Consider the following 22504-nt stretch of genomic DNA (forward strand, 5'->3'; position numbering starts at 1 on the left):
AACTTTCATTTTCCCCCAAATACAATTAAGCCTTTCATGAAGAACTGTTGGGCAGTTTTGTTTGTTTTTAATAAAGAGAATGAGGTGAACATTTCCACAGTTGAATGTTTCATGGTTTGAACACTTTTCTCAGTTTAGTCCTTCTGAATGAACATTATTTCTTTGAGTTAATTTCTAAATGAACCAAGAAATTACAAATAAATCTCCTATCTGAACACTGTTTAGATAAATCTCATACTCAAATGTTAACTAAAATCTCATATCAAACTCATAATTACCTATTGTGACAAGGATATTACACCCAGCTTGATCTAATGGATTTGTTATCTTGATTCTGGACTTGCAAAGTAAGTTTGTTCATGTCAGGTGTTCATGTACAGCCAGGCATTCAAAATCCAGAAAGAAAACCAAAAGAGCAGAGTTTGAGAAACATGACACCCTACTGGTTTTGGCTGTGTGTTTTCTTCAGAAGTCCTTGCAGTATTGGGAGTTTTATTTTGCTGCTGCTGAAATGGTGATTCAAAAAAAAAAAAAGTATAGGAGGATTCAGCTGCTGTGTTACATAGTTAAAGGTTGAACTTAATTATTGCAATGCAAAGAAGCAAAGAAGAAAATTAATTATGATTGTCTTCATCCCGTCTTGTCTTACCCTGGTATTCCTGTATCTATGTGGATACACAATAGGGAGGATTTACAGCAAAATTTTACTATTGATTCCCAAATCTTGGGCTTTTATCCTTTGAAAGTAGGAACAAAAAAATAATTTAAATTTAGAAACCTTGTTTAACTACCTTTGCAGCAGGATTACTGCTTGCAGATCCATAGCTCCAAGGATCAGGCTGCTTTTCCACAATACCAGATTTCATTCTAACCAAGGAATGTTTTCCCTCTTGGGAGTTTTTTAGGTAGCTCCAGTCCAAGGCAGGCAATTAATGCCTGAGTTCAGGGGAAGCTGAGAGCTTGATAGGCTCCACAGCATAATGCCAGGGTGTTTCTAACCATTGATTCTACTGTTAATTTCTGGATTTCAGACTGGAAAATTGTATGTATGTATGCATGTGTGAATAATAATTTAAAAACCCCAAAACCTCAGTGATGCAGAACACTTTTATTTTGTGTTCTTTGAATGTTGCTGTTATCTGTGTATTTCCTGCAGAGGAAGAATGTGTGGTTATTAATGTAATTGGACAATAGCTCAAGGAGGGAATGGAACTCAGATTTCCTCCATTAATATTTCCATCAATACTCAGTTGAGAATAATAATGTGTTTTCCATGATTTATACTGCTGGAGTGTCCCATGCAATGAGACTGGATAGACCCCATGGGTTAGACGTGGGGGAAATGGGCCTTTTTCCAGTTTCAGAGTTCTGCTCTGGTGTTTTGTTGCTGTTCCTGCTCTCAGTTTGTGATTGTTCCCTCTGTAAAGGGTGATGGTCAGTGAGACCTTCAGGCTACAGAAAAGGACCATAATTTTCCCCTAAGAACTGTCCTAATGTCAATCTCCTTCTTTTTACCTGCTCTTTTCCTTGTGATAAAATTCCCAAATGTTTGTTCTGCTCAACTTGAATCCTAAAGAAATTAATTGAAATGGCAGATGCACCCAAGTGGTTGTGGGCACCCTGTTCATTTCCACACTGCAGGAAGCACTGGTGGTGCTACATTGGATTATTTTATAATTAAAGCCTGAAAAGCAGAATGCATGTGCAAAAGGGATTTCATCGATTTACTGCTGAGATCTTGGTGCTGAAAGCTCAGTGTTAGCTTGAATTCTGGTCCACAGAATATCTATTACTATTTGGCTTTTTTCCTGAGCCACAGTTAAGTAGTAGCTTTCTAGATTTGTTTTTATGTTTGCAAAACTCAGATTTCCCATTGTTGGTAAAGAAAACCCAAGCTGTGCACTGAATAAAGTGGCATTTTGGAAATTAAGTTCTGATAGTATTGAGAAACACTTTTCAGAACCATTACCTTTGTCTCACTTTTATTATCATTATTATTATTTTTATTAAAATCCTTTTCAGAGGGCTTATACTGAATTGACTTATGGAGGGAAAGCTGAAAGTTAACATCCATTTTGTGCGGCATCCATGTGGTTTTCTTTTTTCCACTGGTTTGTGGAATGCTTTTTCTGTGTTTGTGGAAAGGTTATTGTGTGTGTATTGGTATTTGAGGGTGTCTGAGGGTAAATAGTACACCCTGCTGAGCAGCAGTTATTTTACAAGGGCTACTTTTTACATGCAAAACATGCACCCACACTTGGTTTGTTACCATGGGCTGGGTGCAATCGATATCGATGCTGGGCCACAAGATACATCTCATGTCCTTGACACTTTTTCTCACTAGATTGCTTATGTTATCTTTGTCTCCTATCCTGTTACCTTTATCAAATTAATTTGCCTGTCAGTCCTAGGGAATTTTGTGTAATCTTATTTCTATTCCAGCAGTGAATTTGTAATTAAAAAGTAATTGTTTAAGTTTTCCTTGTATCAGCATTTATTGGTTCATGTTTTATTACTTAGAAATCACAGAATCACAGAATCTGCTGGGCTGGAAGGGATCCACTGGGATCATTGATCCAGCTCCTGGCCCTGCACAGACACCCCAGCAATCCCACCCTGTCCCTGGGAGTGTTGTCCATACATTCCTTGGGCTCTGTCAGGTTTGGTGCTGTGCCCATTCCCTGGGGAGCCTGGTGAGTGCCCCGGCATTCTCTGGGGGAAGAACCTTTCCCTGTTATCCAGCCTATATCTAATATTGAACTTAGAAATATGCAGGGGCTTTGGAGAGGGTTTTTTAGCACTCTTTCCCCTCATAACTGTTGAAAACTATGGAGGACTCAAGAACTGTGCTCTGGTGACCTTTTTATGCTTAAAGTGGATGGTGTGCTCTTTAAATACAGAGCTTTTGATGGTTCAGAGCCTTTTTCTCTTGTTGCCTTGCAATCCTTTCATGGGAATAATACCAATTTCCTAGTATGATCACAATAGCCATGTGGCCTTGGAGCAGAAACTACTTCAGCACCAGAGGTAAATGCAAAACACAATAAGATACAAAATGGCACTTGCCAAAGTTGCCTGCTCCCTTCTTTGGGTGACATTTTTTTAAAGAAAAGGAATTCTGTGCAGCACTAAATGCTGGGCTTTATCAGAGGTTTGTATTCTAATGCTATATGAGCGAGACTGGAAAGAGCCTCCTTGGCCTCCAAGTCCCGGCAAAAGATCACATACAGGAGAAGGTCATTTATTTCCAGACTTTTCAAGCAGCTTCTTATAGTAATGAGATTTTTTTCATCCCCACTACTTGGAGTTGAGTAAGTTTCTGTATCTCACTGTTCAAGAACTGTCTTCTAATTTTCCACTGGAAATTATCTGCAGATAATGAATCCCCATATGTTCCAGCGTCAACACTGCTCTTCAGCCTCAATAGCTCCTTTCCCTCTTTGCTCTTAACCCCTGAGATATTTACAACAACAATGTAATCCCCTTCAATTGCTGCTTTGTTGGACTGAGTTCTCCTAAGTGGTTCAGAGATATAATATGAACCACAGAGCGTTATCGAGGAGTGCCCCTCCAGAATTACTTTGTGGTCAAACCTCATTAACTGCTTTCTGAAAGGGCTTGTTGCAAGCAGTGAGAATATGCTGCTAGACATGCTGGTGATAAAATGTAGGAGGTTTTGTCAGTGAAAAAAAGAATTCAGATTTCTTATGTCAGAGTAGGAGTGATTTCTTTTTTTTTTTTTTTTCATCAGGAAAATAAAAATGGGATTAAGCTGATGATATAAACTCCAAAAGCATGGCAGAGGTAGGATTAACCTATGTTACCCCTGCTCCTGGGATTGAGTCAGGACCAGGACGAATGGTGGAATTTCAGACCTTGTGTTTGAGTTTTTTCAACTCTCCAGAAAAATGCAACAAACTGTCTTTCAACTGCAGTGTTAATAAAATGCTTTCTTAGGGTGAAAATTTGTCCTTCAGCATATGATTGCACTGCTCCAAGCTGGGCTTCGCTTTTAACAGGAAGCATTTTTTAACCCATGAAACCAGTGATTTCTTTTGAAAACAGAGAAGGGCATCTCTTTTCAATACTCCTGTCTTAGCATCCTGAAGATTTCAGGTTTTTTAGGAGATACTGTGCTTGGATGGCTCCTGTACTGAGAGAACAAGCCAAATATCAGTGATGACATCTGACATATGTTACTGCACTATGTAGGTCACTTATGGCTTAATGTGGGAAATGACAAAAGATAATTAATTTTGATTTAATGTCTGTGATTCCTTAAGGAAGCCTTTAATGGTGGGTGAGGAATATCAAGAGACATGTACTCACTCACTGCCTGGGAGCAAGAGCTAAGTGTTGTGGAAGGAGTGATTCCCCCTTCTAATTCCAGCCTTCCAGCCAGGGAGATGGATTTACTTGGGGATATTTGAATGCACCTTTCCTGCTGGCTAGTATGTGAAGTAAGGAGATACATCCTTAGCAATAGTGCAAAATGTGTTCCTGTTCTAGCAACCAGGAGCTGGCCTTTTAGCACACAGTGTGTCTTGATTTTCACACAGCCATAAAATCAAGGACTTCCTGTTGACACCAAGGCTACAGAATAACTTACATTGCTGTAACTTATGTAAATGCTCTCTTTTTGTTTCATTGCTAGGGTCTCCGTGTTTACACATTCCAGGGTCACGTGCATTCCTGTAATCACGCTACATTCAACAAGAAGGTAAGTTCCGCATGTGAATTTCCTTTTTTAATTCCCTTTAACCATCATGTTCCTTGCTCTGGCCCATACTGTCCTGCTCCTTGGTCACACAGAGAGCTCTGGGGCTGGATTCAGAATCAGTGGTGGCTCAGAGTGGTTCCACCTGCCAGCCAGACCAAAGCCCCAGTGCCTGTTACAACAGAGCTGCCCCCTCCTTGCTGCTCCCTCCTTCCTCCTTTGGTCATTGTATGATGTCTGAACCATTCTCCTCTATTGAGATTGTTGATTACTTTATTTAAATGTAATTTTTGGTTATTTTTTTCCCCTGGCTGGTTAATTTATAGTTGTTGTCTGAAAGGACATTTTGACCGGGATTGGTGACAGACTGCTGTCTGAATGGTAACTTTGGAAGGGGAGGAATTTCTCCTAAATGGCTCTTAGAGGCCACATGAAATAATCTGAAATGACCCAAACATTTGTGATGTATGATTCCTGCAGCTCTCCTGGCCACACTGCTCTTTAAAACACGTGTGGAAGTGCTGAGGCATGTGCTGGTTTCTGCTGCCACTAGCAGCTTTTTCTCTCAGAGACCATCTTTCCAGAAAAATAACTTTGTGGTGCTCCTGCTCCCTGTGCTCCCACTGACACCTTCATTACAGACAGAACAAGGTACTAATTTTTCCTGCAGGAGATCCTGAATATTCTCCCCTTGCTCAGTATCAGCTGCTGCTTTGCCAACTGCTCTGCCAGCCCTGTGTGTTTGCAGGGCAAACCCCAGGGGCTGGCACAGCAGAAGGTATGGGATAAGCTCATGTCAGGGAGGGGAACTGGAATTCCCAAGGCATCTTAATTCTTTCTTGGCCATGTGCATCTGTCTGTATTTGACAGGCACAACCTGCCTCTCAGTGCCCTGAGACACTGTGGTGGGGAGCAGAGAGTATTTAACAGGAGCAAGCATGGCAAGGGAAATACTGCAGAGATACCACAGCACTGTCTTTTATGTGGGTATTAATTTACAAAGGGCCTCATGTGACCTGTAATGATTAGCAGGAAGCTGAAGGACCATGTGCTGATAACCTTCCAGACAAGCATGTAGTTTTGGTAAGGAATATTCCATTAACTCTAGACTAAAATCAATGGTTGATATTCTCAGTGATTGAATTAGTGAAAATGGAAATGTTTGGTGCGGCGCTGGTCAAAGAGAGTGGGGAATATAACTTCAGAGGCTGTGATTGCAGTTGTATAAGGTAACTCTGCTACTGAAAAATTAAGTAGTGGCCCTGAGTTATACAAGTAACAGTTGTCCCACTGGCTTGCTAGCAAAGCAAGTGCTATATTTCAGCCAAATATAGCATTTGAGAACCATTTTCTTACCCTCTAGTGCTTGCTCACCAAAAAATTAAGATATTCCACCCCAAGCAAGTTGATTAAGGTGTTTTGAGTGTCAGTATTTTTGTTAAAAAATACATCTTTTGTGAGGAAAAATATTTTTATAGAAACAGTTATATTTTCAACAATACTTTCATGGAAAAGATTTTGGACATTGATCATGGACTGTTTGGACAAAGTGCAACATTACTTCCAGGGTGTCCAACCTAATTCTTATACCTGGCCTAGGAAGTCTACAATGACAAAACTGAAGGCTGATTGCTGAAAAAACCCTACTTATATATTTTTTTTTTTAATTATTTGCTTGTTTGTTTATTTATTTTCTTATATCCTAATGTCACGGGTACATCCCAATGGCACATCCCATTGCCAGAAGTGCTGCCTACATGGTCACACCCTGTGGGTTCAGAGCTGTGATGGTGGGAGATCCCAAGGGATTCACTCCTTTTTCTGCTGGGACACAGGTCAGTTTGAGTGGGCTCCTTCATCACTTCAGTGGGCTTGTGGCAATCCTGTCTCAGGCTGCTTGGTGCCAAAAGGAGTTCAGAAAAAATATGAAATTCTAATTATACAAGAACAAGGAACAAAATTTCTAGTAAGATCAGAAAGCCATCCAGGCAATGTGTCCAAATATTAAGGGCTATTTTTGGTGAAGAGTATTGTGTGAAGAAGAAGCTAAAAAAGAATTATGCATTTATACAAATTGAATAAATCCTCATTAGGCTCTGTGAAACTGATTCAATCTGAGTTATTTACTACACCATGCCTCTGAAACTGTAGTTAATAGGGTTTTTTTTGTTAAGTGGGCAAGGTTTGCAGCCAGAACTCTTATTAGAACAGAGATCCCCTAATTAGCTTGCTCTCTATGGAACAAAACTGCCAGCTTGGCACCTGGAATGTGCCTATTTGTTGAGTCCTGCCTTGCTGGGAAACAGGAGTCACAGTGCCCTGGAGAAACCTCTGCACTTGTGGTTGTGTCAGGACTTAACAGATAACACTTCCAGCAGCATTTAAATCCTGCCATTTTCCAAGTTAGCTCTCTGCCAGCGGAATGCTTGAGAAAATTTGAGCAAAACTCACATTGCTGCTTTAGAATTGAGGACATAGAAAAATGCATCTTTCCTCCTAAAAGTTACTGTTGCCATCCCTTTTACTCCCATGTTTCCATAACACAATAGCCTTGTAGAGAAAAATGTTTCAGATATTTATTTTGCACTGGGGTATGGCCCAAACAGTATTTCATGCAAGCTCTGTACTTCCTTTGCAATGGTAAATCACCTATGCTAATGAAGTATAAAGACTACAGATGCTTGGGTGAGTCATGAATTTAATGTAGAACAAGGTTTGTTCCCTTATGTGTGTGTGTATATGTGTTTGTGTCCAAATAAAAGTATGCCAAGTGTCTGCCATGCTGTGTTTGTGTCATATCTGAAGATTTAGGAATCATTACACTGGTTTCCAAGTTTCCCTAAAACAAAAAAAAAACACAAAAACCCCAAAACAAACAAAAATATTTTTAGAATTACTGGTTATATTAGGAAAACCTAAAAGACTATAAAAAATATGCTTGAGAACAACTGCCCAATTTTACCTCCCCAGGCCAAAATGCAAGCAGCATCTAGGTCATTCCTCCATTGATTTACTGAAGGGCAAATAATGTCAGACAGTTTTTAAACAAAAACAAAATTTCAATTTTGTTTACCTCCTCAGCAGTCCAGTTGGATGTCAGCTACCATTTAGCTGGGCCAATAATATTGATATTTGATGTCAGTTCTTATTCATTACTGCACCCAAATGTTGCAAAAGTCAGATCTCTCAGATGTTTCTATGGATAGCCAGATAAAGCCAGGGATGTCTGACTGCATCTAACAGACACAAACAAGAAAAGAACAGAATACAAAATCGAAAACCTATCTGCTCTTATTGTTATTTATGTATTCAAAGTGTTCACCTCTTTGCATAAACTCAAAGCCAGTTGCTTACAAAGGTTACCCAGTAATATCAAACATGTTCAATTATACATGCAAAAGGGCTAATAGGTTCTTCCTCTAGTTTATTTCTGTCTCCATGCATAAGAAATATAATTACAGAACTGAATTACATTTTAAGTACAGATTTATTATCACTAGTTAGCCATTTTGAGGCCATCAAACACTGTTAGAAGTGTAAAAAATTCCATTCCATCTCTCTGCCATGTCAAGGAACAGAATCTGGGTCAAAATACCCCCATTTCATTTGTTGGCAAACAGCTCTTTCTGATATTAGGGAATCACTTTGAAAATTGTTCTGGAATTCACTTCTACATCAGTTCCCTGACATAGTCATGTTATTCCCAAATTTTGGAAGCAAGTTTCCTGGAGTTCTCCCTTTCCTTGGCCATCCTCCCTGTGTTACTCACAGACCCTGTGGTTAGCACTGGGCCTGCTCTACACATTATGTGCAGACCAGATAACACATTCTGAGGCCATTCAAGTAGAATTGGGTAGGTCCATCTTTATTTTGATCAGTTTGAATGTTTTTGCTCTCCAGCTCTGATACTCTTAATGTAGAAGTCTAGATAAATATGTCTAGCAGATAGCAAGCCTAGAAGTAAAAATATTCCTCTGGATCTTCCTGTGAGGAAGCTGCAATATGTAGGGACTTATTTAACTGTTAAAGGTCAAGGAAATTCAAGATGCACTGTTTTGGAAGAGAGTGCTTCTCCTGAGTTGCTGTATCCCTGTGTCCTTGAGAAAAGAGAGTCTCACAGCCAAGGCCCTTCAGTGGGATTAAAAAAACCCACAAATTCAGGACTAATTTTTAAATGTCACACCTTGTTTGTGTCATTCAGTTTCCCATCACCATTTCACATTTCTCATCAGAGATCATTTGCAAAGAAAAACTCAGTAATAGGTGTCACACTCCTTGATAATGCAAGGGCAGAGAAAAGCCACATGCAGCAGATGATGGGCACCAAGAAACCATCAGTATCAGTAAATGCACTGGCTGCTGCTGGAGTTTGCCTCTGCACTCCTAAATCAGACAAAATGCAGTTCCTTCACTCTGATTGTTTCATGTGTTATTTTTGGATCAAAATTCCAGTTATAATTTCTTTGGGGAAAAAAATCAGTAAAAAAATCTCTTAGTCTAGAAATTTGTTTAATCAAGGCAAAAGTTGACTTTAAAAACTTGACATTACCTGTTTTTCCTATTCTCTCTAACATAAATAAATACACTATATGTGAATGTATATTCTGTTTGAAGATTCTAAACCAAATTCACTCAAGTTTACTAACTCTAAAAATAATCACAGCTCAAGAAAATCTGCCTTCTTTTGTTTCAAGTCTTTGCATTATGAGATGTGAGATGAGCTCATTCTGCCACAGGACCTCTCTCTTCCAGCCTCAAGGTTTGCATCCCACTTTGGTTTGGACAGCACTCTCAGGCACAGGGTGGGATTTGGGGCTGTCCTGTGTAGGCCAGGGGTTGGAGTTTAATGAGCCTTGTGGGTCCCTTCCAAGCCAGGATATTCTGTGATTCTCTGATTTACCACACAGCTGACTTTTTAGTTCTGTTTTTTACAATCCCTTCTGGTGCTCTTTGTTGTTACAGTGCAGGGATTCTCAGTGAACCCCAAACTATCTTGTAAAATTCGCCCAAACAAACGTGGGGAAGCTTAGATTTTAGAAGATCTTCTTTTGCTCTTCATCATGGCTGGCTCTAGGAGAGTGTTTCAAACACATCAAGAAATTAATTCAGTACCCATCAAGAAATTCAGTACCTGAAGGGAGTCCACAGGAAAGATGGAGAGAGACAAGGGTGACAGAACAAGGGGGAATGGCTTCAAAAGTGACAGAGAGTAGGGTTAGACTGCATATTGGGAACAAATCCATGTGATGATGGTGTAGATGAGGAATTTGGGTAGGAAGCAAGGCAAATGTCTGCCATCACTGTCTCATTCTGTCTCATTCATTTGTTTTGAACCAGCAGTTAATTAAATATTTAAATATTTACATTTTCTAATTGAAGCTTTTAATCAGATTTTGCTCTCTTTTAAATATTTGCACATGATGAAGCTTCTTCTCAACTCTTCATGATAATAATTTGGGGTAATGCACTGACATTTGGATTCAGACAGCTCCGTAAAGCCCAAGAAAAAAAATGTGGCATCATTTTCAGATGGGTTTGACATAATTTGGGTTTGAATTACTTTAAAGACTTTCAAAAATTCTTAAAAGAATTGTGTATTCTAGGTCAGGTTGGCCCTTGAAAGATCCTCAGCAGAAACCAATAATAATTGACTATACAGTATTTTCTTTTATGTTTTCAGACTTTATATTTACAAATATAAACATATTGTTATGTCCGTTTGCTGCTAACTAAATGAAACAGAGATTATCTCCTTTAATGTGATTTTGTTTGCTTATTTCTGTATTCTGCAGTGAATGTGACCCTCTGTGTATACAGTACATGAAGCAAACGCTGTTTAGCATGCAGAACTGCAAACACTGTGGAAAACTTTGCCCTTCTTTCTTAGAGGAGAAGAATTAATTTGTGTATCCTAAGGAATAAGGATTTTTTCTAAATTGCATCTCCTGGCCCAGCACACCAGCCTTTCCTGTGGCAGATGTACACCATGGGTCCAGGCCCCTGCATAAATAATTTTTTACCAGCTGTTTCTTAAACTTGTCTTTTTACAAAACAAACAAAAGCAGAATGCAGAGATCCACCTGGATTTTTTAAAATTCAACTTCCCATGTGCTGTACAGCCCAGCCTGCCTCTCTTTGTGGCATTTCATGGGGAATTATGTTCTAAACCACATGAGAAAGCAGCACAGCATCCCCACCCTGTGACTCCCTCATGTGACAGTCACGTTTTTGACAAACAGTGGAACTTTTACCTGCTCTGCTGTTGCTATCACTGCCTGGACTGGGAACCACTGAGTTGTGAGGCCAAGAGCTCCAGGCATCGCTGCTCACACTGGGTCTGCTCCCTGCCAGCTCTTCCAGTGCTCCCAGTCTGTTCTGGGCAGGCATTGGTGGGGGCTCACATTGCATTAGCCTGGACACCTCTTAAAACAGGTGCTGTTGCATTCGTTACCAATGGATGAGGAACTTCCAACAATGTTTGTGCAAAGCTGTCTCTTCAAAAGGGTTTAAACTAAACGTGGGGTAGAGAAACGGGATTAGCTTAGACCAGTGGTTTATACTTGGTTAAGAGGACTCTTGAACATTTACCATTTATCAAATGGCCAAAGGGAAGCAGGGTGGCTAGAACAGTGCTGTATCTGTGGTGCAAAGGATGTGGCTTTGTAAAATACCAAGCTGGATTTAAAATTAATTTATGCAAGCATGAAAGTAGGACCAACTTTGGAAAGGCTTCTCTGTTATGAAAATGCAATTAATCTGTGGTTGAATAAATACCACTGCTAGAAGGTACTTGAATATCAGCTTGATTTAATCTGAAAATAATTGAGAACTCACAGCTGAAGTCCATCAGGGGCAGGAATACATATCATTTTGGTGCTGGATTGGGTTTGCAGGGCAAGGTTTGCCATGCGGACAGACAGCGCCATTTCAGGGCAGGCCATGGGCCAGTCAGGGCCGTGTCAGGGCTCTCAGCAGCCCTGGATCAGCTGCTGCCATTTGGGGCAGGCCATGGGTCAGTCACGGCTGTTTGGGGCAGGCCGTGGGTCAGTCACTGCCATTTCGGGGCAGGCCATGGGTCAGTCACTGCTGTTTGGGGCAGGCCATGGGTCAGTCACAGCTGTCTGGGCAGGCCATGAGTCAGCCACCACCATTTCAGTGCGGCCCAGAGGCTAACTAACGCTCAAGGGGACGGGGGATGGAGCAGTGGCCATTCCCAGTGGTTTTGAGCCAGTCAGTCATTTCTCTGGTCTCCTACAGAGAGCTGTGATGTCTGTGAGGACTCTGAGGTCAGTGAGGGCTGTGGGGTCTGTGAGGGCTCTGGGGTCTCTGAGGGCTGTGGGGTCAGTGAGGACTGTGGGGTCAGTGGGGTCTGTGAGGGCTGTGGGGTCAGTGAGGGCTGTGGGGTCAGTGGGGTCTCTGAGGGCTGTGAGGGCTGTGAGGGCTGTGAGGGCTGTGGGGTCAGTGGGGTCTGTGAGGGCTGTGGGGTCAGTGAGGGCTGTGGGGTCAGTGAGGGCTGTGAGGGCTGTGAGGGCTGTGGGGTCAGTGAGGGCTGTGAGGGCTGTGGGGTCAGTGAGGGCTGTGGGGTCAGTGAGGGCTGTGGGGTCTGTGGGGTCAGTGAGGGCTGTGGGGTCAGTGAGGGCTGTGGGGTCAGTGAGGGCTGTGAGGGCTGTGGGGTCTCTGAGGGCTGTGGGGTCAGTGAGGGCTGTGGGGTCAGTGAGGGCTGTGAGGGCTGTGGGGTCAGTGAGGGCTGTGGGGTCAGTGAGGGCTGTGAGGGCTGTGGGGTCTCTGAGGGCTGTGGGGTCAGTGAGGGCTGTGGGGTCAGTGAGGGCTGTGAGGGCTGTGGGGTCAGTGAGGGCTGTGGGGTCAGTGAGGGCTGTGAGGTCAGTGAGGGCTGTGGGGTCAGTGAGGGCTGTGAGGGCTGTGGGGTCAGTGAGGGCTGTGAGGGCTGTGGGGTCTCTGAGGGCTGTGGGGTCAGTGAGGGCTGTGGGGTCAGTGAGGGCTGTGAGGGCTGTGGGGTCAGTGAGGGCTGTGGGGTCAGTGAGGGCTGTGAGGGCTGTGGGGTCAGTGAGGGCTGTGGGGTCAGTGGGGTCTCTGAGGGCTGTGGGGTCAGTGAGGGCTGTGGGGTCAGTGAGGGCTGTGAGGGCTGTGGGGTCAGTGAGGGCTGTGAGGTCAGTGAGGGCTGTGGGGTCAGTGAGGGCTGTGAGGGCTGTGGGGTCAGTGAGGGCTGTGGGGTCAGTGAGGGCTGTGAGGGCTGTGGGGTCAGTGAGGGCTGTGGGGTCAGTGGGGTCTCTGAGGGCTGTGGGGTCAGTGAGGGCTGTGAGGGCTGTGAGAGCAATGGGGACCGTGAAGGCTGTGAGGGCAGTGGGGATGCTGAGGTCAGTGAGGGTGTAATGGCCTGTCCTGCTCAGTGGGCTCAGGAAAGCGTGATTTGATTTAATCTGGGCAGTGCATGGGAGAAACAACAAAATTCTCAGGTGGTTCAGTAACAAACTTTTGACTTGCAAACTTTAGAACGTTAAGGTAGAATAAGGTACTTGGCAAAGTTTAAAACAACATCCAGACTGAGTAAGGCACTTCAGGAACTTTAACTTACCCAGACACAACAAGGTACTTAAGAAGGCATTGACTGGAATTTTTCTGTCTGGTTTACAATTTATCTTAAGAAGGAGGAGAAAGAGACAAAGCTCATCCTGTTTCCACCCCACTTGCCACCTGGTTGTTTTGAGCCTGTTAACCATTCCTCCAGTTTCCTACATAAATTAAATTATTTTTTCCCCCAGTGCTCAATGACGGCTTGCCAGTTTCTCCATAACAGTGCTTGCTGAGTGATATCTCCCTGTCTTTAATCCAACCCACAAAACTTTTGTTCTATTTCTCTCTGTCCTGTCTAGCTGAGGCAGGGAATCATAGAGTGGGTATGGGGGACACCTGGGACCCAGCAGTGTCAGCCCACCATAGATATTTAACTGTTTTTTTTGTAAAGTAGTTCTCAAAATAATGGGATGAGATTTGTTGAACTGATCATTGTTTTACCTGAAATACATTGAAACTGTGAGATTCACACACTTAATGGAGTTCAGAATTGGGTAAGATTCTGTGAATGCATTTCTAATACTGTTGGTATTTTTTCTTTATGCATTTAGTTCCCCTTACTAAACACCCAAAGACAAGATAAGGAGCCAAATATTATGTTGGATTCAATGATCTTAGAGCTCTATTTCAACCTAAATGCTTCCATGATTTTACATGTTCCTTTGGTGGTTTCTCTTTAAAAAAAAGCACATGTACTTTACTGACACTCATTTTCTTTCAGTGACTTAGATGTTCTGCATTTTAAAATGAACAGTTTTGCATTTCAGCAATTCAATTGCCACTAATTCAATTTATGAATTTAAGAATGTATTATATCTGTTTTTACATTTTAACATTACTGCAGAGAATACTACCCAGTTTTTCACATTTGGAACTGAATGGCAATAAAATCCCTGTGCACAAATATGGTGTAGGCCAGGAATTTTTATGCTTGTTGCTCTCGGGAGTGTCTAATCAGGTAATGATGTCACCTAACTTTACTTTAGTCATGGTATCTCTCAAAAATACAGAGAAAAGCCGGTAATGGCAATTATTATTCATCTCCTCTCACTGCACAGCTCTCAGAATTCAGACCCTTCTTTGATGGTTAGAAAGGGAAAAACAAATGTGATTATTTTAAACCTCTGTGCAAAAGCTATTGCTCCCTTTGCAGCAGTGTTACAAGTGCAATGTCAACTACTGTGAGCAGTAACTCTGCAGGGAGTGCAATGGTTTCTCATGTAAATTTATGGAAAGAGTTTCTGCAATCCTAGCATGTGTTGTGCTCCTCAAACACACCACCAGGCACTTCCTTAAACTTGATGTGACAAAGGGAAGAGAGATTCCCCCCCTGTTTCATGCAGCAAGATGAAAGCCTGCAGAGTGCATGTACACAAACTAGAGACCCATAATCTGCGATTATTTTTGAAAGTCAGTAGAATTGGAAACTCTGCTCCAACTGTAACAAAGTTCTGCGGTTCCCGTGGATTACTTTCAGTGGAGCTCCTCCTTTGGAAGACACACGGGGTGTTCTGAGTCTCCATATACTCTGAAAGCAACAATAGCCACCTTCTTGGGTCAACTTCTACGAGTTCTACTCAGTACAAAATCAGGAGTTGTTCACTGACAGCTGCTAGGAACGTTGGAGGATTCTTCTGTAGGAAACAACAGTGAAGCTTTGAGGTGATTGTTTTTGCATCAATATCTTGGGTTCTCCTCACCCCCACAAGAGCTGGTGTCTCACCAGTTTGTGGCTATTCAAAGCTGTAAAAAATGTCTAAAAAATGTCACTGGGAGTGAGGGCCAGAGCCCAGTTTCATGAGTTCTGGGTTTTCACTTGCTTTGAAATATAACTGGTCCACTGCAACTTCGATCTCAATGCAGAACTCAAAGCTGTAAAAGGACAAAGGTAGGAAAAAAGCAGAAGGGAAAACACTGGCACTGCCTGTTGATAACCCTTAATCACTGCTTTCCCCCACACTGGATGCACATAATTGTTAAACACAGACCACTGCACTTTGAAAGTGTAATCAGTGTAGTTCTGTACTTTTACCAGGCTAAGTAATTCCATGGCTTTCTAAGAAGGTGCTAATTTCATTTGAAACTGCAATGATTTAAGCATGATGTTTCAAAAATGGGTGGTGATTGATTAGTCATTAGTCTAATAATGGACTACATCTGCATTTTTTCCTTCATCTTTATCATATTTTACATAATTCATTTGGCTTAATTTGACATTACGATCTATTTCCTTGTAACTACTTCGGCGGATTCACCCACCTCTGCCTGGATTCTCTTGGGCTCCTCCTGCCCTTGCTGACTGCTGCTCCATAGTGGGATGGGGTGGCACAGAGACAGGACTCTGGATGCCTTGCATGTGTGTCTCATTATTTTCATGAAGTGTATTTAGTTTTTGCATTGCAACAAGGCCTGAGGTAATAACTCTCCCCAGGTTTCTGATGTACTTCACGCTGTAAATGTGGGAGGTGATGACTCCTCTTAAAAACACTCACTTGAACGTGTATGAAATGGGGGTAGAGTTAAGTGATTTAGGATATGTCCCACGGGGAGCCTTAGAAATGCAGATTATTGGAGCCTCTCCATTTGAGGCAGCTGCTCCTCAGGTGGCTGCTTTGCCTACTGTCACTTTAATGGCCAGGAGTTCCCACCAGCTTTGTGTACACAGAACAAACTCCTTTTGTTGATTTCAGAGACTGGGAACAAGATTGGTAGGACCAATAAGAAACTCACCAGCCCTTTGTCATGCCTGAGCTCAACCAGGTTCCCAAGAGTAATGGAAAGGAATAGTAATTATCAAGCTTCTTTCTGGCTGGGAAGGGGCCTACCATGGATCTGTTGCCACTGGGGTTGATGGAAATGTCAAAGTCATCACACTAGTCCCTTAAAATACACCTCATCCAGCTGAATCTGTCCTGAAATCAAAGGATTGCAAAGCAGTGAACTTGTCATAGTGAAAACTATTCAGTTACTCTTTCACCTTTTTAAAAATATGTTCAAAAGGTGATGGAACAACTACTGACCTGCCTTCAACTGTAAAGAGGATGCTCCTGGGAGGAGTCTGCTGCAGTCCAAATTAGATAAAGCAACTTGATGCAGTTCATGTATTATTGATCATTCAGCAATAAATCCAGAGGTGTGTTTACAAGCAATAGATGTAATTATGCAGATTTTTATCCTTCTCATAAGCGTGAAACAGCAGTTTTCAGGGATTTTTTACCTAAAGTGTACCTGGTGATTAGTCCCACTGCTAATCATTAATATTCAGAAGAAAAAAAATGCATTTTTTAAGAAAGGGGAAGAAGGAAATAGATTTTAAAATCTTCCTGAAAACTAAACAAGTCTTTTAATTCCTGCTGTAACAATTATTTGGTTTGCTTGCAAGTGTCAGTTGAGATTGGGATAGTGATATATATGGAGCTGAGCTTGTCCATTTTAATGGGAGGTATTCTGGAATATAAAGATGTTCATTAAGTTGGCAGGAAGGCAAAGAGTGGAGGGTGGAACTGTGGAGGCAATTAAAGGAATTGCAAAGTCCTTTTAGTAGAGCCTGGAACAGAGCCAGTCTTTGAATGGAAACTAATTGAATCCTTGTATAAATTCTTTAATTACTCCAGCGTGCACACACGAAACAGTACCAGCTTGATCCTATAGACTAGGCAGCAAGTCTGACCTGTGTTATAGAATCATTCTACATGCTCTCGCATTAAAGGAGCTAATGGAACTGGGCTGAGCCGCAGCAAATGTAGTGTAAATGGAAATCAGAACAAGGGGAATCTGCTTTTGCACCTTTTCTCATTGGAACTCATTGTCTTCTCCTTTTACGTGTAGAAAATCAGTCAAGCCTTGATGGTCCACCACGCTGTTCAGTAAAATACAGCATCCAAAACACATCATAAAAAAACTTCAGTGTGGCAAGAAACAAGAAAACCATGAGATAGGCAGGGGGTGCTTCCATGAATGACTAAAATAATAACTGTAGCAGGGATGAAAAAGCCAAAAGCTCACAGGAGAATTCAAAGTGATTCCGCCTTAAACACTTCTGAAAATGGCCCATGGCCAGATGGAAATTAGTTAATTTAACATATGACTTATCCTTTTTTATTTGAATGGTGTGTAGCTCCAAATACTCTTTCAGCTTGGTTACATTCCTGGTTTACATCTTCCTATTGAAAAGTTGTTATCCCCCATCTCCAGCTCACTTGATTTGGATAAGGTGTGGAATAGAGCAAAGAAGTGGTGAAGTGTAATATCCAGCTCACTAACAAAAACATTCTGTGATGTTCTCAGTGTAGCAGCTTCCTCAAGATGGGTGATAATTAATGCATTTTGTAATAAGTCTGTGGGCAGAATGTGTCAAGGCTGATCAAATACCTGTTTGTGTGTGTTGACATATTGCCACCAGAAATCTGTTTTCTTACTTCTGTTTCCTGATGAGGTGTGCTGTCTAATCACAGAAATCAGGCCAAATACACATCTGGCTGTTACATTTTAAACACACTTTGTTGATACAAGGCCTCTGGGAAGAAATTGTTTAAAAATGTCTTCAGGTTTGTGACAGCAAGAACTAGTTGATCTTTACCACTGAGACAGTGTGTGAACGCTTTGGAGCAGGACCATCTTCTCTAGGTCACCCAGCACGCAGGGATGGTGCTCCCAGGGCAGGTTTCTCCAGCGCTGCTGCTATTCAAGGATCAGGGGGTTCATCCTTTCTGGTGTGGCCACAGATCCCAGAATCAAGGAATAGTCTGAGTTGGAAGGGATCCCCAAGAATCACTGAGTCCAGCTCTTCAATGAGTAGTCCATGCAGGGATTGAACCCAACTGAGCCCAGAACGAGTGAGGGTGGTGCAGTGGATCTGGCCCCTATAAACAGCTGGATTGTGTAAATTCCTGCCAGACAGCAGGTTTGTTTACCTTAAGGGTCTGTAGTAGCAATGGGGGAAATAAGCATGGCAGAGAATGGGATGGCAAGATTGTGAGAAGGTGAGGAATGGGTCTTCTCTTGTGGTGTGCCAGCTACTGTAGCAAAATTAGTTATAGAAGGGAAAACCTGTAATACAAGTAAATTACAGTGTTTTCCTCATAATTATGCCACGAGTAACGATCCCCCTGTTGGAGCCAGTAAGGAGGTCAAAGTCAGCTCTACATCTGCAGTCACTTTGCAGCAGAGACTGACTCTAATCAAGGTTTGCATAATATCAGTTCCAGGGACACATTCCCGGTGCTGTTACAGCTATCAGCTGGGCTGTGCTGTTATTTACAAGAGAAATGTCATATTGGAAATCCATGGGTGCAACTGTAGGTGACACAAGGAGGAGTCACAGAGCACCCACTGGGGCATCTTCTGTAACTACCCTGAGTGGATTATGTGCAGTCTCACCCAGCTGGGCTTTCCATCAATCTGGGTCACAATTGCTGAGCTTCCAAAGCTGTAATTAAGCAGCATTTATTGAACTCATTTATTGGACACATACGAAACAAATGTGAAGGCACACATGTTCTGTACCAAACCAAAACCACCACTCACCCACACACCCTCCCCCAAAGTAATTTTTTGTTAAAATGTCACTCTGGATAGAAAAAAAAATCCAGAGTAAAATGCAATCATATGTCAAAGTCATATTAAAGGATATGAAATAACCAGTGTAAAGGATACTGGTGATTTCCTAAGTGGGCCGTCGATAGAGATGGATGTAATCTTTGCAGAAGAAGGTGAAAAGAGAGAGCCTGGCATTAAGAGCTGGTCCAGAAGCCAGGTATTTATGCTGAGGGATCTTTGTACACACGTAATCATTTCCTCTTCCCTTTACTGGAGTGATGGGTGATGACCTAAGGGAAGGAGACATCCCACTCTGTAGTTACTCCTGTGTGCCAGCTCCACCAACACCTCTGCTCAGCTGAGATGTGCATCCCAAACCCCTCTGAAAGTCAGATTATTCCAAAATTGGTAATCAGTTTGGCAGGAGGTGCTTTTCAAACATCAGCAATGGTACATGCCTAATTAATCCAGGCTCAATGCTATTGGGAAAGGGTGGGGAGGAGAGAAGGAAGAGCTGATTTTTTTATAGTCCAAGAAAATAGTGTCCAGGTGGGATGTGGATGTCACAGGAATTTAAATGCATCAGGGACAGGCAAGAAGGGAGGAGTTTTGCTGCAAAAAAAACACTTTTATTTAATCTAAAAGACACAGGTTGCATGTGAACAAGTACTTTTATACTCCTATTATGCTCATGGGCTACTTCAGATCAGCAGCTTGGGGTGGATGGGGGAATTGCTGCTAATGTGGAATTTAGCACTTGTAACACAGCAAATGTATGAAAATACTGCTTGTAAGAGGAAGGGACTGGATTTGATGACACTTCAAGTCTCATATCCATGATGATGGGAGTTTATTTCCCCACAATAAAAATTTGCTTTCCTGAGATCCAGTTCAAGCCACACAACAATTTGGAGTGTAGCTGGGGTTTTTTTGAGTTTTCTGTTGTTTGTTTCCCCATCAGCCTGCTTGCCCTCATCCTTTGTACAGGCTGAACTTGCTGGAAGGATCCAGATGAAGTGAAGGGAAATTCAGTGGGCATAGCTGGTGAGACAGTTCAACAGAGCCATGACGCTCATGGCCCTGTGTTGGGTGGGGTATAGTTATGGTTACTGACTTTTTTTTTGCAAAACAGCAGGTTCTGAGAACCTTTCTGCTGAATTCTTCAAGCAATGATTACTTTGTTTCTTGGTTTTAAGTCTGTATTAGTCCCTGTAAGAAGCTAAAATGAAGTTTTGATATTTAGATCTCCTCCAGATGGACCTAAAGATTTAATTATACTTACATCAGGGTAGTGTTTTGCAAGCCATTAGTTTCTAGTTGAGAAGCTGATGGATATTTTAAGATCTTAAATCCTCTATTTGCTAGAAAACACCACACATTTATTTCAGGTACTATTTATTTGGAAGATGTAAAAAATAAATTATTTTTTTTATAAATCATGGATGCAGTATCTGACTTGTGTTTCACCTGATTTTCAGTCCCATGCCATTGTGATTCCCCTTCCAAACAATATTCTTTAATATAATCTTGCACTTGTCTAAGTTGGAAAAGACATTGATGACTGTGGTGCACACCAGCTGAGATTCCTTAGGGATTTGAATTTTTATTTAAAAAAAGTAAATGTTTCTACATGGGTAGCTGGGCAGTTCTTTCTGTTCTAGTGGGAGAAATTAGCTAAACAAAGTTAGGTTTGGACATCCTTTGCTCTGCCTTCTTTGATTTTTACATTTATTTATATGCTACATATCAAAAGACTATTTTTAGGGTAGGGGTTTGTTTTTTGGTTTTTTGGGGGTTTGGGTTGTTTTGGGGTGTTTTTTGTTTGGGGTTTTTTATTTGGTTTATTTTTTTGCTTGGGTGGGGTTGTTTGGTTTGGTTTGGTTTTGATTTTAGTTAATATTGAACAGAGGCATGGGAGACATGTTCCTGCTCTCTTTCCTTGCATAATCCCTGCATGCTTCTGGCCCACTGAAAGGAGGGAGGTTCTCACAGAATCACAGAATATTTGAGCTGGAAGGGACCCAGAAGGATCATCCAATGCAACCCTTAAGTGAATGGGGATTTTCCCCTTAGGGTGGCTGTGGAATACACATCAGGGAAGGAGTGTCTGTTCTGCTCTCATCTTACTCTTCACATGGAAAACAGGAGCAGACAAATTTTAAATCAGGGCTAAAAGGCCAATCCTGTGGCTGTGTGAGAAGAAAAGAACCACAAGGCCTGTTCTTAGGGGACACTGGTGTCAGAATTCAAGATGACCTTTTTTCTCCTTCGTATTTCCAGTTTCTTCTGAACTGGTCTCTTTAGAACTCATGTTGTTTTTTGCTACTCAAGCCAATAAGTAATAGCTGATAAGACGCTGTGATAACCTCACATATAATAGCTTCTTTATTTATTTGTTTAAATGCAGTTGCTGTGTGTGGCTGCCCAGCCCTGTGGCAGAGGCTTTGATGTTGGCAGAAGCACAGAAGCAATGCCTTGATTTTGTTTCCATCTTTGGCAGGGGGATATCATTGCTTCCTGTGACTCCTCGGGGGTGATGAAGCTCTGGGACATGCGGAAGTTGCTTCCTATGCTATCCATTGACGCAGGTCCCCATCCTGCCAACCAGGTCGCCTTTCATCGCTCTGGTAGGGTTCTAAAACAACATTTTCCCCCCTAAGACAAGGTTTGTTTTGCAATCTTTCTAATCTCTCTCTAGTTCTGGAGCCAGATAATGTGTGTGAAGCAGCACAGATGTGTTAATTTTGAAGAAGAAATGCCTGATTGTGCCAATGATCAATACATTTGTTTTCTATGGGCTAAACTGCCAAATTGGACTGCTGCTCCATTTATAAAAAAGAAAAATGCACAATAACAAAGAGTACAATTAATTGCAACAGTGTTACATAAAATACAGGACTGATCAATGGGGATAAAAAGCTTAGTGAGATGACCTGTGTTCCAGCAGTGTTTATTCTCCATTATTGTTTGTTCTTTTATTTGCTAATTCTGGAGCTGCATTTCATAACTAATCTTACAAAGTCCTCTTATAATTGCCTCAGAACTTCATCGTGCTGACAGAGCTGCTTACTAGGCACAAGGAATTGAATTAACCAGTTATTTTTCATCATCAACCACATATTACCATGTCAGCAATACTGTGAATGCACATTGCATTTTCATTTGAAGAGGGGCCATTCTAAAGCATTTTTGTTTTAAAACAGCCTTCAGTTCCAAAGCACAGACAAGAATTCATGTTGCAGCACAGAATTAGATCCTAGCTTAGGAAATAGCTTTACTCAAAGCTAGAGCAACATGTTATAATACATGATATCATGTTGTAATACATGATATATGTATATATTTATATATATACATGGATATAATGTATATTATGATGATATAATGATCATAATGATTATTATATCATGATATAATGATATAATCAATAAAATTTATATAATTGATATTATATCATGATATAATACAATAATATATAACATAATATATATAGGCATATTGAAAAATAAGTATACATTTGCATTATATGTTTATAAAACATAGAATTTTGATAGAACATGAGAGATAATAAGGAATCATTAAAGAAAAATAAGATGATGGTGTTTTGTCATAATGACCCACATACTGTGGAATGCATATTATCATTATATTGAGTCA

The 22504-nt window shown here is 41.5% G+C and overlaps 1 protein-coding gene across 1 annotated transcript in view; it reads left to right on the plus strand.

The window, feature by feature from the left end:
• Positions 1–22504, plus strand: part of SPAG16 (sperm associated antigen 16) — a 360532-nt gene that overhangs the window by 238011 nt on the left and 100017 nt on the right. The window contains exons 14-15 of the mRNA XM_014257754.2: positions 4655–4720; positions 21348–21474. Of these exons, the coding sequence (XP_014113229.2) occupies positions 4655–4720; positions 21348–21474 (193 nt within the window). The remainder of the gene's footprint in view (positions 1–4654; positions 4721–21347; positions 21475–22504) is intronic.

The sequence above is a fragment of the Pseudopodoces humilis genome, chromosome 8, assembly GCF_049639895.1.
Source record: "Pseudopodoces humilis isolate 2021_Gansu_Grassland_sample_001 chromosome 8, ASM4963989v1, whole genome shotgun sequence".
In the NCBI taxonomy this organism is placed as follows: Eukaryota; Metazoa; Chordata; class Aves; order Passeriformes; family Paridae; genus Pseudopodoces; species Pseudopodoces humilis.